At 40.2% G+C, this 17145-nt stretch overlaps 1 protein-coding gene and 1 long non-coding RNA gene across 4 annotated transcripts in view; one reads left to right on the top strand and one right to left on the bottom strand.

The window, feature by feature from the left end:
• LOC108635582 lies at positions 23–16073 on the top strand. The gene is made up of 2 exons (XR_001917846.1): positions 23–504; positions 15552–16073. It is a non-coding gene; the product is annotated as an uncharacterized LOC108635582 (long non-coding RNA).
• Positions 1191–17145, bottom strand: part of LOC108635581 (kalirin-like) — a 124609-nt gene continuing 108654 nt past the window's right edge. For all 3 annotated transcript variants that reach the window (XM_018045834.1, XM_018045830.1, XM_018045824.1), the window contains 3 exons: positions 14210–14410; positions 8493–8631; positions 1191–7943 (listed from right to left, as the gene is read on the bottom strand). In XM_018045834.1, the coding sequence (XP_017901323.1) occupies positions 7398–7943; positions 8493–8631; positions 14210–14410 (886 nt within the window). In that variant the 3' untranslated portion in view covers positions 1191–7397. The remainder of the gene's footprint in view (positions 7944–8492; positions 8632–14209; positions 14411–17145) is intronic.

Here is a 17145-nt window from a genome sequence, read left to right as displayed (position 1 = left end):
GGGACAGGGAGGCCTGGCGTGCTGCAGTCCATGGGGTTGCAAAGAGTCGGACACGACTGAGCGACTGAACTGAACTGAAATTGAGTCTTATTTCTGTTTAATTTGCTTTATGTATGTCTGTGTTTTCTGTGAAGACAAGATGACCAGCCAGCGTGAAGGAGCCCATGCTTTTGACAGTTCTCGTCTCAAATAAATGCAATAAAATCTTGATGAAATAGAAACCAAACTTTAAGATATTTTTATTCTTGTTTGTAAAATAAACTAATCATAATACTTCAATCCCTAATACATATCAACCTAAAGAATAAAATGGCCAGTTACTGTACCAGCAAAATGAGTTTTACTTGGGAATGGCAGAGGAATTGCATAATCGGCATGGAAACTGTGGCAAACCATAAGCAATCCTGGAGAAGAAAGGAGAGGAGTGCAACTTTATGAAGATGCCCCGGAAGTTGGGAGGGTTTGCTTTGAAGGAAAGTTCTTTGGAGTAAATCACGAGTTCAGGTTGGTGACAGTTTCTTATGGGCTGACAGTTTCTTGGTTGCTTTTCATTGGCTGCATTGTTGCTGAGCAAGGAAAAAAACCTTCCATCCCCATGCTAAGGAAGTTAAGTAAACCTCTTCTTACCCAGGGATGTAAAAGAAGGTGCACAGGGTGGTATGTGCTTGTGTGTGCTACAGAGCTCCTCCGTCAGGGCTTCCTCCCTCCACTTTAAATGAGATTTTTTCCTTTACAGTATTAATTTTAACACACACTAGTTAATTGACAATATACTATGAATTAGTTTCATTTGCATTTGGGTGGCACACACAGGCTCTTTCAAAGCCTCATGACGTCTGCACAGTCTAATCCAGACTCCTGGACTCCACAATATATTGTGTAAACTTGTGAGATCCATCCCATATGGCCTAACAATTTTCTAACAAAGTTGCCAAATGAAACACCAGAATGAAGTTAACAACACACACTGACGCTTATTAGGCATTTTTAGAGAAATGCCTTAGAGTATTTCTTCAGGCTATAAAATTGTTCTTTTCTTTCCAAAATGCTGGGCAAAATGTGTTTTAATAAAAGCGCAATATTTTCATCTTGTCAAAGGCTTTCATATATTTGGAGGAAGAACAAAAAAAAATTACTCTTTTCTTTTACCGGACATTTTAATTCGAAAGAAAACAAAAGACCACCAGAAATAATCTTTAATATAGTATATTTATAGGAATGCATAACTTGAGATGTACATTTTGAAGCTTCATCCATAACTTAGAACATTTACTGTAATGATAATAACAAGACAGCAAGTCATCACTTTACAACATTACACATGAGTGATTTTGACTTACAAATAAAATATTTACAACCTACCTTTACAAAACGACATTGTGTGCATACAAAATGAACAACTGCAGAAAACTTTAAAAATAATGAAACAACCAAAAACCCAGAAGATACACTTAAGGCAGACCAGCAAGACACTGAAATAATTAAGGCTGTGGAATTCTTCTGCACCTTGAAAATATAGAGCTATTTATCAATACTGTGGAGTGATTTTAAATCAATTGTTACAAGCCTGATGGAAGTATGTACTTATATGTATATGTGTAATGGTCCCTATGGGGAAACCTGTCCACTTATGGATAAGGCCCTTTATCTGAATGGCCAGAGAAGCCCACCCCCAGACTCTCAAAAGACTTGGTGGGGAGGAATCACTCAAAACCAAGAGGTGCCAATAAGATTTGCAAACCAACTGTCACATATTCAAATATAAAGATTCTTCTGACTCCAGGCAAACAATAACCTCAATGATGGTCCCATTATGTTCCAAGCTTTGTTCGTTTGGCTTTGTAGCTTCAAAAGATAGCAAATAAATCCCTAGTGAGTAGACTCTAACTCTACCCATCAGCCCTAATGGTTTTGAATGGCCCTAAATGGTTTTCAACTAGAAAACTGATCCACCTGGGCTGTCTTCAAATGGATAGATTTCTGCATATGAGCAATAACATATACATACATATTATACACTATATACATGTACAGATGTACATATATCCATATTTTCCAACAGTTTGCACTCTGATCACTACTGTTCTCTGACTAGGATCTCGTTCTGAAGAACACGTTTAGTTTTTTCACAGTCTTCACATTTGTCCTAACTACTATTTTTACTTACTCACCTTCCCCATAGAGTAGGCCAAAGTCTGGCAGAAACAGAAGTAAAAGCACCGGGGTCAAAAAAAATCAATCATAGAGATGACATATATGGCTTAAGTTAGAAAGAGAAGATGTATGTTTTGTTACCTTCAAATTCATAACCACAGTCTTTGAGATCATAGTAACAGTCCCCATAATACTCCAAGATGTGGCTTCATTTCTTGACGGAAGTCGGGCATTGATGTAACTCTTACTCTAGCTATTCCTCAGCTAGTAAATTCATTTGCACTCTTCCATTTCTTCAGCCATCCTCACTATCCAAAATAACAGTTAGCTGAATAAGCAGTTAATCTTGTTCATCTGAATAAAAACAGAATCTGACCACAGTTTAGAATCTCCCAGCAAATAGGCCAATAGGAAACACAATAGCCCATGAGTATTAATTTCAATCTTTTCATAAATGTCCCTTAAAGATGAAAATTTGTCTTAGAGTAATTGTTTTTTCCCCTCCTCTAACTTCTGCGTGTATTGAAAATGAGGAAGAAATGTCTTTCGTAGAAAATATGGCCTGTGTTCTACTATTTTTGTATATATTTCTCACATGAATAATATTCTCTATTAAAGATATCTAATGCTATGGACAAATTTCAGCTGTTTTTAACCCTCTAGAATTAATGAAACAAAGAACCTTTTCGTTTTTAGAAAATGTATATTAACATAGTAATTCCCCTTTTCTTAGTAGAGAATGGGTAAATCTTATCTCTTCTAACCCCACCTTGAGTTTAGTTATTCATTTCCAAATGATCCCTAGATTTTAAATAGTTAAGAAAACTGTAATGCTAATAAACCCACTGAAAGCTCACGTACTGTGGTCGCCTAACCCAGACTCCACAGAGATGCTACACGGGAGGGAAATACATAAGCCCCACATTTCTCAAAACTGAACAAGCATGTGGTGAGTTTGCACTTTTTCCCTACTATGAAGACCCTTATGTTTGAAATATTTCCTCCTCTATCAGATTTATGGGACAAAGTTTTAAGATACAGAAATAACCAGCATCTAGTGTATAACACATTTGCCCCTTCGTAGTCTCACAAATCTCAATGTCCATGCTCTTCCACAAGGCAAGAAAAAAGTAACAACTGACTCACCAGCACTAAATCATGGAGACTGTGGAAAAACAAATATGCCACTTCCAGGACATCTAATTATCTTAAAACAGAGAAAAAGATCAAAGTTTTCCCTCCAAAAACTAACAGTTCATTTCTACACCTGTGCATTTAATTTGCCTCTTACTATAGAAACCTGTGAGATTCTAAAGAAATGAGTTGTGATATCAGAAAACATTTTATTCTCATCTCTGTCCTCCCAGTGAGGAAAGTGGCTGTTTGGACTTTTCTCTGTCAATTTTTTCTAGAGCATATAGCTTGAGAGGAGAGTCGTGGTTGCTTTGGAGGGCATCTTACTCTGTGCTTCTGCCATAAGACATACTCGAGAAAACAGTTTATTGACAAACACTTCATCAGCTCTCCTAACCTTTTTCTGTAAATAAGCTTTTAAATGATTGAAATTATAGGCTAAGATCAAATAACATTCAGACAAAGAGCACCTAGTACTTCCAATTAAAATCAATTTACAGAATTTAATCTCATAAGTTTGTAAATGGTATCTAAAGACATGAATATTGAAATCTTGGAATGTTCAAAGTTACCATCAATAAAATTCTTAGCACTGGCAGTGTGTAGCACTTTTAAAAAAATCAAAGTATTTTCTAGACATCCCAACTAAGGTATTTTCCCCACATTCCTATGAGATTAATTCCTCCCTCCTTCCCCCAACTCCCATTTTCACAATGGGGATATTTGGGGCAGAAAAAAAACAAAGACTTTCTGTAAGAAAGGACGAATCAGGAACAGCTGAGGTTGAAACTCAAGAATTCCTGGGCTCACCCTATGTTCAGATGGTTTCATTTAAAAGATATTTTAAAGGAAAAATGCTGCAATATCAGTCAGTCTAAATACAATGAACTTCTTTATCTCCCATCCTCCCCTCTGAAAGGCACTACTATTTATAAAGACTTGTGAACCACAAAGCGGTGCAGCCAGCTTTTCCTCTGCTTCCTCTGTCCCCCCCAAGAGTGTTTATGGCTGTGAGAGACCTGAAGGACACCTCCAACGTTACAATTTTTTTTCTTAAACATTTTCTCACATTCAGCTGTACGTGGATATAAATCTGTTTAATTTGAAACCAATGTAAAAGGTGTAGTAAATTACTATGTATACCTTTAAAAACTTATTGTGGGTTGTCCCTGATCTTTTCCTTCTTTCTGCATCCCATCCTTATAAAAAAAAAAAAAACCCAAAACCCTATACAATGGATATAAGCCAAGCAAGAAACTTGTGACTTTAACCAATATTTATTTTTCCCATTTCAACTGGAAGTTCATTCTTACTGATTCCTAGTTAAGTTTTGATTGCAAAAATTACCATAATTAGAGGGGACTATTTTCTCATCTCTCCCCTCTTCTCTACCACAAAGTAATAAATCTCTCTGCCAAAATAGGTACAAGAAAGTGGTTCCTAATCCTTCATCCCTCACCACAGTTGCCCACAGAGCAACTAGAGAATATTTCCCAGCCCCATCTTCTGGGATTCCTTGTTATTTCCAACTTGCTAAAGAGAATTCCTAAACCAGGAACACAATCAACTTATTCTCATTGGGAAGGACCAGGAGCTTTGAAGATAGGATGTCGCCCTGTTAGCTTTCTTCAGTTATCAAACCATATAAAATATATACCCTTTCTCTTGGGGCCTCTATTAAATTCATTCTATTCTAATGATTGTACTTTGGCTCCAGTTAACAGAATCATCCTTGCCTTCCATTTGGCCCATCCCAGCTCTGATGTGAAAGCTGTTATAACTGCTTTGGCTCTAACACTCTTGCCCTCCCAACAGCACAGTGTCATTAATGCTCTCCTGTGCAGTCTGGACACCATTATCCTTCTCAAGCAAAAACTCAGCTTGTTTCCTACATGGTCATAAAAACTCATAAAGATTCAGCAGGGGGCTTTTTAGTTATCGTCCACAGTGGACGGAACATAACTTGCCAAGCCATACTGTACAGATATTCGTAATCCTCAGTGCCTGTATTTATCCCATGATGAGCCCAAGGGACCAGGCTTTCTTCTTTTATGTTGTGTCTTATAACAAAGACGTGTTTACTAAAAGAGGTTTTAGTAAACTTGTTTTAAATTTCAAAATATTGTATCATATAGTATTGGTATAGAACTATGGGTTTAAATGAAGAATATGAAGGGTTAGAGAGCTCTGAGAAAGTAGCCTTGGTGGCCCAGGGCCATTCGAAAACTAGGAAACAAATACAGTCAGAATCAGTTTCCACTTATTTGGTTAATCCTGAAAATACATAAGTGCTATCTAGTCTTATTGCTTGTACTTTTTACTAATTTATTAGTCTATAATCTTAGATGGGATGAGGTGGAACACAGACGAAGAAGTTGACTTTGAAGTCAATGGAAAAGAATGATGAGTATTTTTAATTCTACATTTCCACTGCAGGAATAAGTATTTTATATATTAAAGTTCAGGCTTAGTTTCCATCATTCTTCTTCATTAAGATAGGTTTATAGTTCTATTTACCCTTCATAAACTCTCTGCTTGCACTTCTGTGCTGCATGATTTTAATTTTTTCAGGCTTTTTATAAGAGAGAAGCAATGCCATTAAACCTGATTTGAACAAACACTTAAGTTATATTTTTTAAAATAGCATTTGCATAAGAGTAATTTAAAAAACACATTCTAGGAAAAAAAGGATGGCTCATGTACAAAACACAAAAACAAATCTCCCAAAAACCGAGGAAAAAGAAAGAAAGAAAGAGACCATGAAATGCCCAGGTTTAATTTTTTTTTTTCCACCAGTGGAAAAAAAGGCAGTTCATAACCATCTTGTGTGGAGAATATATACCAGAAAGCAGTGTCGGCCTCAAAATGCAATTAGTCCTTTTAGTCCAGGGAAATATTGGTGGCTGAGCATGATAGATATTGCAAGTGCAGTTAAAACTCAATGCTCTGTTAGGATGACGTATCAGATTTTATTCCATGGCTTCAAAAAGGACTTGGGACCAGGCCTTTGAAAGGCCTATATGGCTGCTTCCTTTTGGTAAGCACCCCTTCATTTCTACAAGGGGTTAGAAATAAAGCAGGCTAACTTTCTGAGGACTGCATTCTACAGCTGCAGAAGACATCAGAAAGTGTTGTTACGTTGTTCACAGGAACTGCAGGAAAGGTTTCTGTTTGCACTTTTGCATGAACCTGTTTTATTCGTTACCTATTTCAAATGAAGTGTAGACATAAAAAATAGCCCCACAACTCATGCTGTATTTGGACTTATTCCCTGGCAGGCTTTCCTGCCAGATGAACTCTGAGCTGCCAGTGAATCTGGGGATAGCATTTCATAAACAGAACCTAGGTTAGTCAAATACCTGTGACCGAGAGAAAAATCTTCTCACTCACAGATTGCAAAAGGGTAACATTGCTTTCTCTTAATGCACAGGTTCTGGTAAAAGAGTTCTATACAAGATTTATAAAATGTTCTAAAAAAAAACCCAAACCTGTCATCTAATTGTGCTTAGTCAAAACAATGTAATGCTTCGGTACATAAATTACTGTCTTAACTGGAGCACTCAAAGTTACTTAAGGTTGATTTCATATATATCTCTATATTATAAAACTCTGGAAGTTGAATGCGATATATTTTTACTGTATGTGTACATGTATCCTATTAAGAAACTATATGTAAGTAATCTAAACCAGTACAGTCGACATACATGACATCTCTGTTAAATAGAACTTCTTGCTTAAAATTTCAGCAAAGGCAGGAACCTTGATACTTTCTTCAGTGATCTTATGTTTTGCCAAGTTAACCACTCATTTTGGAACACAGTTAAAATTTCATAACAGCTATTCCTGTTATCTCTGCCTCTCTTCTGAATACCTTTCGTGACTCTGTACATCTGTATCTCTTCTGAACAACCTTCTAGAAAGTCCCTGGATTTAGGATGATTTCACTGCTGCTCAGACCTTGCCAAACCAATGAGGAGGTTTAAGAGGTACATCTCTCAATCCAGAGAACCACATGGAGTGAGTGATGGACAGAATTATTTACAGACACATTCAGTCTTGCTTTGGTTCACACTGCACTTCCATGTGAAACCACGAGGGCTGGGAGATGGCTACGTGCCTTGGTTTAGCCGATTGACAATGTAGCTCTTGACGTTGGGAATGGGGCGCACATCATTCTGATGCTTGCGGCGCTCGATGAAGCACGCCAAGCGGGAGGTGTCCAAGGGGATCTTGGAGTAGCTGCCATTGTGGGGCTGCAGCCACGGATGCTGCAGGCAGGTGGCTGCCGTGGGCCGCCTCCGAAAGTCTTCCTGTAGGATCACATTGATGAAATCTCTGGCAGCATTGCTCACACCGCAGAAGTACTCATGGGGGAAGCTGAAGTCCACCCTGCATACATTGATACACGTCTCCTCCTTGCTCTCATCCAAGAAGGGGGAGACCCCACTCAGCATGACGTATGTCAAAACCCCGATGCTCCAGATGTCGGTGCCCAGGGACACAGGGATGCCCTGGATCACTTCTGGGGCAGCAAACTCAGGGTTCCCCAGCAGGTGGTGGATATGGAAGTGACCTGAGATCTGGACAGCGTCCTCCAAGTCAATGAGCTTCACTCGAGGCACTGGAATCCGTAGGTCAATGAGCAGGTTTTCAGGCTGCGGAGATCCAAGGAGGTGGGGAGGAAAGAAGGCAAGTTCAGCTCTGTTTTGACTACCTGTAGGACTCCAGCCACTCCAACATGGTTCTGCTATTCTTTGATAAAGGCTGTAGTGTGCGGGATGTTCCCTATGCTTCAAACTGAGCTAAACTCTGAGGCTGGATGGTACTTCAGAGAGGTTGGTTGACACGGAAAATCCTGTCTTTTTAACTAGCCCTTCTGCACTGAGAGAGTAAATTATTTATTTGGGGGGAACAGGGGCTTCTTTTAGAAAAAGACAGGAACATTTAGTGATTCCTTCTATAAAGTCAGACAAAGTGGTTAAAGCCTACCTACCTTCTCTTAGCCCAGATATTATGTGACTCTGATGTGTTCTCATTAATTCAATAATAACACACAAATTGTGTGACAACCCATTTTGTGTTTAATATTCATAGGGATTCTAATGCAAGAAAATAAAATAAAATGAGAATTTATATTCCTCAAGGGCAATGACTGGCAGGTTGAACTTAACCATTTCTCTGCTAGGGTTGCTATTCCTTATTACCTTTATGTCCAAATGTGCAACTCTGCAGTTATGAAGGTACTGCAGGGCTTCCATGATGTCTCGAATGTAGAAAGCTACTTTTTCTTCCATCAGCTCATCATGATTCATAAGGTAGTCCAAGAGTCGGCCATCGTCCATCCTGAAAAAAGGGAAGAAAAGGCAAATATGTTTGCAAAAGGAAATATGTTTGCAAATATGTTTGCAAAAGGAAATATGTTTGCAAAGAAAACAAAAAAATAGCACACACAGAAATCTGTAAGATTGCTAATATTTCTCGTATTCCCTATTATAAATGAAAATCAGTGTTGCAAGACATGTGCATTTTAGTTAGAGTCCAAAGTTAGTACAATGTTCAGAACTTATATTAAAAAGATAGATAAATAGATATGGAGGAGATAGAAAGAGATAGAAATAGATGGATAGATAAGAGAGAGATGCATGCTTCAGGGAAAAAATCTGTATACTCTTAAGACACATTGTGAATGCCTGCTAAGTCGCTTCAGTTGTGTCCAACTCTGCAATGCTATGGACTGTAGCCCAGCAGACTCTGTCCATTGAAATTTCTCACAAGGAAAGTCTGACATGCCTTTAAGGGAGGTTAGATTGCAAAATAGAGAAAGGAAGGAGACGGAGAGAGATCTTGCAACTATCTGAGTAACTGGAATCTGATGGCTTCAAGGAGCCTCCAGAGAAGGCGATGGCACCCAACTCCAGTATTCTTGCCTGGAAAATCCCATGGATGGAGGAGCCTGGTAGGCTGCAGTCCATGGGGTCACTAGGAGTCAGACATGACTGAAGCAACTTAGCAGCAGCAGCAGCAGCAGCAAGGAGCCTCACATGTGTTTTGCAAATTGCTTTTCCTTTGTCAGCTTTTAGTTGGGGAAAAGTAGCAAGCAGGCAAAATTTGACCTTGACATTCACGATCCCTTCTTGAATCCTTCTCCTCCTGGACAACTATCCAACTTCAAAAACTATGCCTGAGAGCCTGGTACGAGGAGCCAGCCAAACCTAGACTTGAATCCTGGTTCTGCTACACACAGGCTGGGGACTTGGAACAAGTCATTTAAACTCTCTGTGTTTTGCTTTCTTCATCTTTAAAGTGAGAGTAACAACAACAATAAAAATCCCTATTTCATCTATGAGGACTGTTGATGGATCAAGTGAGACACTGAGGCATGAAAGCATAACTGGTAGCAATAGCAAGTGTGCGACGAATGGCAACTATCTTCAGGTACCCTGTGCCCTCTTTAGCAGGGAGTGACCAGATGTCAGGCGGCTGTCCTCTAATGTGCACTGGGCCATTGAGGACCCCTGGGAAAGGCCCAGGCAGAGGAGCCTGAGCCAGAATCGAAGCTACTTTTGAGCACAGCTGACGTCCTCCCGCCAAGTTCCCATTCTCTTCTCTAGCTTGTTCCTTCCCACCAGCTTGTTTTCTTCTCCTGCTTGCTTGACAGGCTCAAAGGCCTAAATCACAGTTGAAAGCTGTAAATGGAGGTGCTTCTCTGAACACAGGTACATGTGGAGCCACGCACAGTACTGGTCTCCAGTGTAAATGTCTGTCTTCGCTCCAGGCCCAGGGCCTCATCACACCAATCCGACATTTCTATGAGGGATCCATACTTCCGAAAAGACTGTCCTCTTGGGCCTCTGTCAGATTTCTCTAAACTACAGGGCATGATCTCTGTTCTTAGCTTGGGGAAGGAGTGGGAAAGATGTGACCTTATCGCTCTTTTCTGGGACCCAGTATGGAGCCCCAAGCACACAGGGATACATCCTGGAATGAGCGGAAGCTCTTGAAGGTCTGGAATGAGAGGAAGTCTGGAATGAGAGGAAGGTTTTGAAAGTAAGATTCTACCCTGCAAGGACTTTCTTGGGGGTAGACTGGGGATGCTCTATCAATAGATGACAGGAGCAACACCACGTCCAGGGAGCGGCGGCTGTGCAGGCGCAGGAGGGCCAAGAGGAGCTGCTCCACGTTCAAGGTCAGGAGGGGCGGCCCTGAGGAGATACCCCCGTCCAAGGTAAGGAGCAGGGCTGTGCTTTGCTGGAGCAGCCGGGAAGAGATACCCCAGGACCAATGTAATTTGCGAGAGGGCATCAGAGCGCAGACACACTGAAACCGTAATCACAGAAAACTAGCCAATCTGATCACACAGACCACAGCCTTATCTAACTCAATGAAACTAAGCTACACTGTGTGGGGCCACCCAGGACAGGCAGGTCACGGTGGAGAGATCTGACAGAATGTGGTCCACTGGAGAAGGGAATGGCAAACCACTTCAGTATTCTTGCCTTGAGAACCCCATGAACAGTATGAAAAGACAAAAATACAGATCACTGAAAGATGAACAACCCAGGTAGGGAGGTGCCCATCATGCTACTGGAGATCAGTGGAGAAACAACTCCAGAAAGAATGAAGGGATGGGGCCAAAGCAGAAACAACACCCAGTTGTGGATATGACTGGTGATAGAAGCAAGGTACGATGCTGTAAAGAGCAATATTGTATAGGAACCTGGAATGTTAGGTCCACGAATCAAGGTAAATTGGAAGTGGTAAAACAGGAGATGGCAAGAGTGAACGTCAAAATTCTAGGAATCAGTGAACTAAAATGGACTGGAATGGGTGAATTTAACTCAGACGACCATTATATCTACTACTGAGGGCAGGAATCCCTCAGAAGAAATGGAGTAGCCAGCATGGTCAACAAGACAGTCTGAAATGCAGTACTTGGATGCAATCTCAAAAACGACAGAATGGTCTCTGTTCGTTTCCAAAGCAAACCACTCAATATCACAGTAATCCAAGTCTATGCCCCAACCAGTAACACTGAAGAAGCTGAAGTTGAACGGTTCTATGAAGACCTACAAGACCTTTTAGAACTAACACCCAAAAAAGATGTCCTTTTCATTATAGGGGACTGGAATGCAAAAGTAGGAAGTCAAGACACACCTGGAGTAACAGGCAAATTTGGCCTTGGAATGTGGAATGAAGCAGGGCAAAGGCTAATAGAGTTTTGCCAAGAGAATGCACTGGTCATAGCAAACACCCTCTTCCAACAACACAAAAGAATACTCTATACATGGACATCACCAGATGGTCAACACCGAAATCAGATTGATTATATTCTTGGCAGCCAAAGATGGAGAAGCTCTATACAGTCAGCAAAAACAAGACCGGTAGCTAACTGTGGCTCGGATCATGAACTCCTTATTGCCAAATTCAGACTTAAATTGAAGAAAGTAGGGAAAACTGCTAGACCATTCAGGTATGACCTAAATCAAATCCCTTATGATTATACAGTGGAAGTGAGAAATAGATTTAAGGGATCTGATAGATAGAGTGCCTGATGAACTATGGAATGAGGTTCATGACACTGTACAGGAGACAGGGATCAAGACCATCCCCAAGAAAAAGAAATGCAAAAAAGCAAAATGGCTGTCTGGGGAGGCCTTACAAATAGCTGTGAAAAGAATAGAAGCAAAAAGCAAAGGAGAAAAGGAAAGATATAAGCATCTGAATGCAGAGTTCCAAAGAATAGCAAGAAGAGATAAGAAAGCCTTCCTCAGCGATCAATCAAAGAAATAGAGGGAAAAAAACAGAATGGGAAAGACTAGAGATCTCTTCAAGAAAATTAGAGATACCAAGGGAACATTTCATGCAAAGATGGGCTCGATAAAGGACAGAAATGGTATGGACCTAACAGAAGCAGAAGATATTAAGAAGAGGTGGCAAGAATACACAGAAGAACTGTACAAAAAAGATCTTCATGATAATCATGATAGTGTGATCACTCATCTAGAGCCAGACGTCCTGGAATGTGAAGTCAAGTGGGGCTTAGAAAGCATCACTACAAACAAAGCTAGTGGAGGTGATGCAATTCCAGTTGAGCTATTTCAAATCCTGAAAGATGATGCTGTGAAAGTGCTGCACTCAACATGTCAGCAAATTTGGAAAACTCAGCAGTGGCCACAGGACTGGAAAAGGGCAGTTTTCATTCTAATCCCAAAGAAAGGCAATGCCAAAGAATGCTCAAACAACCGCACAACTGTACTCATCTCACACACTAGTAGAGTAATACTCAAAATTCTCCAAACCAGGCTTCAGCAGTACGTGAACTATGAACTACCTAATGTTCGAGCTGTTTTTAGAAAAGGCAGAGGAACCAGAGATCAAATTGCCAACATCCGCTGGATCATGGAAAAAGCAAGAGCGTTCCAGAAAAACATCTATTTCTGCCTTATTGACTATGCCAAAGCCTTTGACTGTGTGGATCACAATAAACTGTGGAAAATTCTGAAAGAGATGGGACTACCAGACCACCTGACCTGTCTCTTGAGAAACCTATATGCAGGTCAGGAAGCAACAGAACTGGACATGGAACAACAGACTGGTTCCAAACAGGAAAAGGAGTACATCAAGGCTGTATATTGTCACCCTGCTTATTTAACTTCTATGCAGAGTACATCATGAGAAATGCTGGGCTGGAAGAAGCACAAACTAGAATCAAGATTGCCAGGAGAAATAGCAATAACCTCAGATATGCAGATGACACCACCCTTATGGCAGAAAGTGAAGAGGAAGTAAAGAGCCTCTTGATGAAAGTGAAAGAGGAGAGTGAAAAAGTTGGCTTAAAGCTCAACATTCCAAAAACTAAGATCATGGCATCTGGTCCCATCACTTCATGGGAAATAGATGGGGAAACAGTGGAAACAGTGTCAGCCTTTATTTTTCTGGGCTCCAAAATCACTGCAGATGGTGATTGCAGCCATGAAATTAAAAGACGCTTACTCCTTGGAAGGAAAGTTATGACCAACCTAGACAGCATATTCAAAAGCAGAGACATTACTTTGCCAACAAAGGCCCGTCTGGTCAAGGCTATGGTTTTCCCAGATGTCATGTATGGATGTGAGAGTTGGACTGTGAACAAAGCTGAGCACCGAATTGATGCTTTTGAACTGTGGTGTTGGAGAAGACTCTTGAGAGTCCCTTGGACTGCAAGGAGATCCAACCAGTCCATTCTAAAGGAGATTAGTCCTGGGTGTTCATTGGATGGACTGATGCTAAAGCTGAAACTCCAGTACTTTGGCCACCTCACGTGAAGAGTTGACTCATTGGAAAAGACTCTGATGCTGGGAGGGATTGGGGGCAGGAGGAAAAGGGGACGACAGAGGATGAGATGGCTGGATGTCATCACCGACTTGATGGACATGAGTTTGAGTAAACCCCGGGAGTTGGTGATGGACAGGGAGGCCTGGCATGCTGCGATTCATGGGGTTGCAAAGAGACGGACACCACTGAGCGACTGAACTGAACTGAACTGATAGCAGTAGACAGACGCACAAACTCTTCTCTTTCATTTCAATTTCACCCCTGTCAATGAGCCCCTTGCCAATAAGCTTTTCCTAAACTCCTGCCCAGCCCAAGAGCCCATAAGAGATAGAAGATGAAAACTGGAGTGAGACAGATGTGGGTTCAAGTCCCAGCTTCTCCATTTCCTAGTTTTAAGGAGCTACTTTTAATGAACTTCCTTATCTCTGATTTTCTGATCTATAAAATGGGAATCATATTTTTATACAATGGAGGGGAGAGTGCATGTTACATACAACATTTTGTAAGCTAGAGGCATTGTATGAAATGTAACTGCCATTTACATTGTGAGCAAGAAAATAAGCCAAACAGCTGGGGACTGCATTCAAGAGATGATACTGGTACTTACAGTTCCAAAATGAGGATGTAGGAAGTGGGGGACTCATAGGTGTCATGGAGAGTGATGTACTGGGGGTGCTGCAGGTGCTGAAGCAGGGCAGCCTCGTGGGCAGCCTGCTCCTTTTTCTTCATTTTTTTGCTAACAAATTTCACAGCGACATCTTTGCGAGTAGCTTTGTGAATGCACTTCTTTACTATGGAGAACCGGCCTCTGGAAAACAAAAGGGAGAAAGTGTTTTGCCAAGATTCCTCAATCAACTAGGTATCATTTTATTCAAGGATGCGAGAAGTTTTATCCGAAGTGGTTAGACAGTAACATTTTATTATTATAGAAATCTACTTTTTTTTTGCATTTTTAACTATAACATTATCATTCAGAATTGTTAACTATAATATTATCTTTCCTTTCTTAGCATTTGAGGGTTCTCCAAGATGCAAAAAACTAAATAATATTTTTAGTCAATGAACATCAACTACAAGTTCAGTTTCCTGAACAGAATATATTTCTATAAAATACAACAGTGAGAACATGAAAGAAGGAGGAATTCTGCTCTACGATAATTTCAAAACATTTTCTACAGAGGCAATTTTTTTCATCTTATTTTATATTTCTTATCCTTTTGTTACAGAAAATTTCCTATATATACAAAAGTAGAGAGAAGAGTATAACAGATCTTCTATGTACCCAGCAGCCGGTATCAACAATTGTCAACACTTTGCCAAACTTTCATCTCTTCTTTACCTATCTCCTGCCCATTTTTTCGTTTTGTTTTGTTTTCCTGGAGTGTTTTAAGTGCATGCTATTTCTCACATAAATATTAAGTTTGCATCTCTAGTTTGACAAGGACATTTAAAAATACATCACCACCACTCCATGGAAGGTAGTAAGAAAGTAATACAGAAGGAGAAACTGGTTGGCAATGGAAGGAGAGAGAGGGAGGGTTGAAGAGGTGACAAGGCAGCAACATTCAGAATCTGTCCGTGAGGGGCCCTAACCCAAGAGTAGGGGAGTGAGAAGTCCTAGGGAAGTCCACTCATCTAGCAGAAATGACTGCATCAGATATCATGGCCACCACTAAGACTGTCCAGTTGACTCCTTAACCTGGCTCTGTGTTCACTAAGCAACTTCCTGATAATAACTTTTTTCACTATAAATTTTCCCCAAAGAAGAGAAGGCCCTAATTAACAAAGCAAGTATTAGACAAATATTAATTGAATGCCTATTACATGCCAGACATCAATCTTGGCATAGTGAGCAAGTATTTGGCCAAACTGGCAGTTCTGTTTTACATTATCAAGTAATAAGTTGCCATCCTGGGTTTTAACAGCACTCTCTCGTTTGCTTCCTATAGGTCACTCCTTCCAGAGGACTTTAAATGCAGGAAAACAACTGATTGCTGAAGAGAGATCTGGATTGGTGGTTATGTCACAGTATTGCTACCTTAATTTTTTAAATATATTTTGTGTTTATCAATGTTATGCATCCTTATAGTTTAAAAAGTCATTAGCTTTAGCAAAGTTTGTCATCAAAAGCAGTAATGTCTCATTCTCCATTCATCACCATTTTTCTTCCCACAAAAGCAGTTTAATATATTTTGCTGATTTTTCAGATATTTTCTTCTATGGCACTAAGTATAGTATGTTTTGTATGACTACTTCTTGATTTTTCAATTTTAGTTATTATCTGTTGACATCCCACTATGGAAGATGAGATTTTAGCCTCTTTCCTTCCTTTGTCTCTACTACATAACCACTTTTCCTATTCCCTGTCCTTCCAAGATAATTATATTATAATCAATATTCAGTTTTTCCATTATTGCAACTATGTGAAGTGCTGGTCACAGTTGAACCTCTAGTAAAATAAGACAATTTTTCATGTTTGTAGTAAAATGCATTCTTTAATAATTTCTGACAAAGAGTGCATGGGAAATAAGTTGTTTGATATTTACATATCTAAAATATGCTTATTCTACACTTATAATTGATTGTTAGGTTGCTGCTGCTGCTGCTAAGTTGCTTCAGTCGTGTCCGACTCTGTGTGACCCCATAGATGGCAGCCCACCATGCTCCGCCGTCCCTGGGATTCTCCAGGCAAGAACACTGGAGTGGGTTGCCATTTCCTTCTCCAAGGCATGGAAGTGAAAAGTGAAAGTGAAGTCACTGAGTTGTGTCCAACTCTCAGTGACCCCATGGACTGCAGCCCACCAGGCTCCTCCATCCATGGGATTTTCCAGGCAAGAGTACTGGAATGGGGTGGTTAGGTTAGCTGGGTATAATTCTATGTTGAAAAAAATTTGAAGGAATTATTCTGTTGCCTTCTAACTTCTAGTGTGAATGATGATGTTAACTGTTAAGGCCCATAGCATTATTATTCCTAACCCTTTCCATATGATTCTTATAAAAATATTTAATTCTCTTTTCACTGAGATTTCTCTTACTTTCTTTAGCTCAAAGACCTTTCCTATAGTTTTGCTGGCCAGAAATACTGGATTCCATCAGAATTTTAGCCTCTGCATCATCATATACTTCCACACGAATACCCTTGGGGGTAAAGAGTAAAAGAAAGAAGAAAAAGGTGAAAATAGGGATCTCATTGCTCTCTTCCTGTTTTTTGGCCATAAAGATGGGTTTCTCTCAGAGATTTTGCTCTCTGGGCATGCAGGACAGTTCCCTGATTTGGTCCACTCTTGGGTCAAAGTTAGATCAAAGAGAGAAAAAAACCTCAAAGCCCAGAAAACTCACTGCCACTGTCTATGTATTTTTTCAGGTATTACCTCCCTCCCCAATCTCCCTGTTCTTAACTTTTCAGGAAGCTCAAATAGTTGCTGTTTGTATTTCATCCAGAGATGCTAGTGTAGTCAGTGAGAGAAAAGGCCACAATGCGCTTACTCCATCTTGGCCAGCATCATAAACTGGTTCATCCTAACAACTGGGGACTAGGAAGTT

Source organism: Capra hircus, chromosome 1, assembly GCF_001704415.2.
Source record: "Capra hircus breed San Clemente chromosome 1, ASM170441v1, whole genome shotgun sequence".
Lineage (NCBI taxonomy): Eukaryota > Metazoa > Chordata > Mammalia > Artiodactyla > Bovidae > Capra > Capra hircus.
This window is presented reverse-complemented; position numbering and strand designations above follow the sequence as displayed.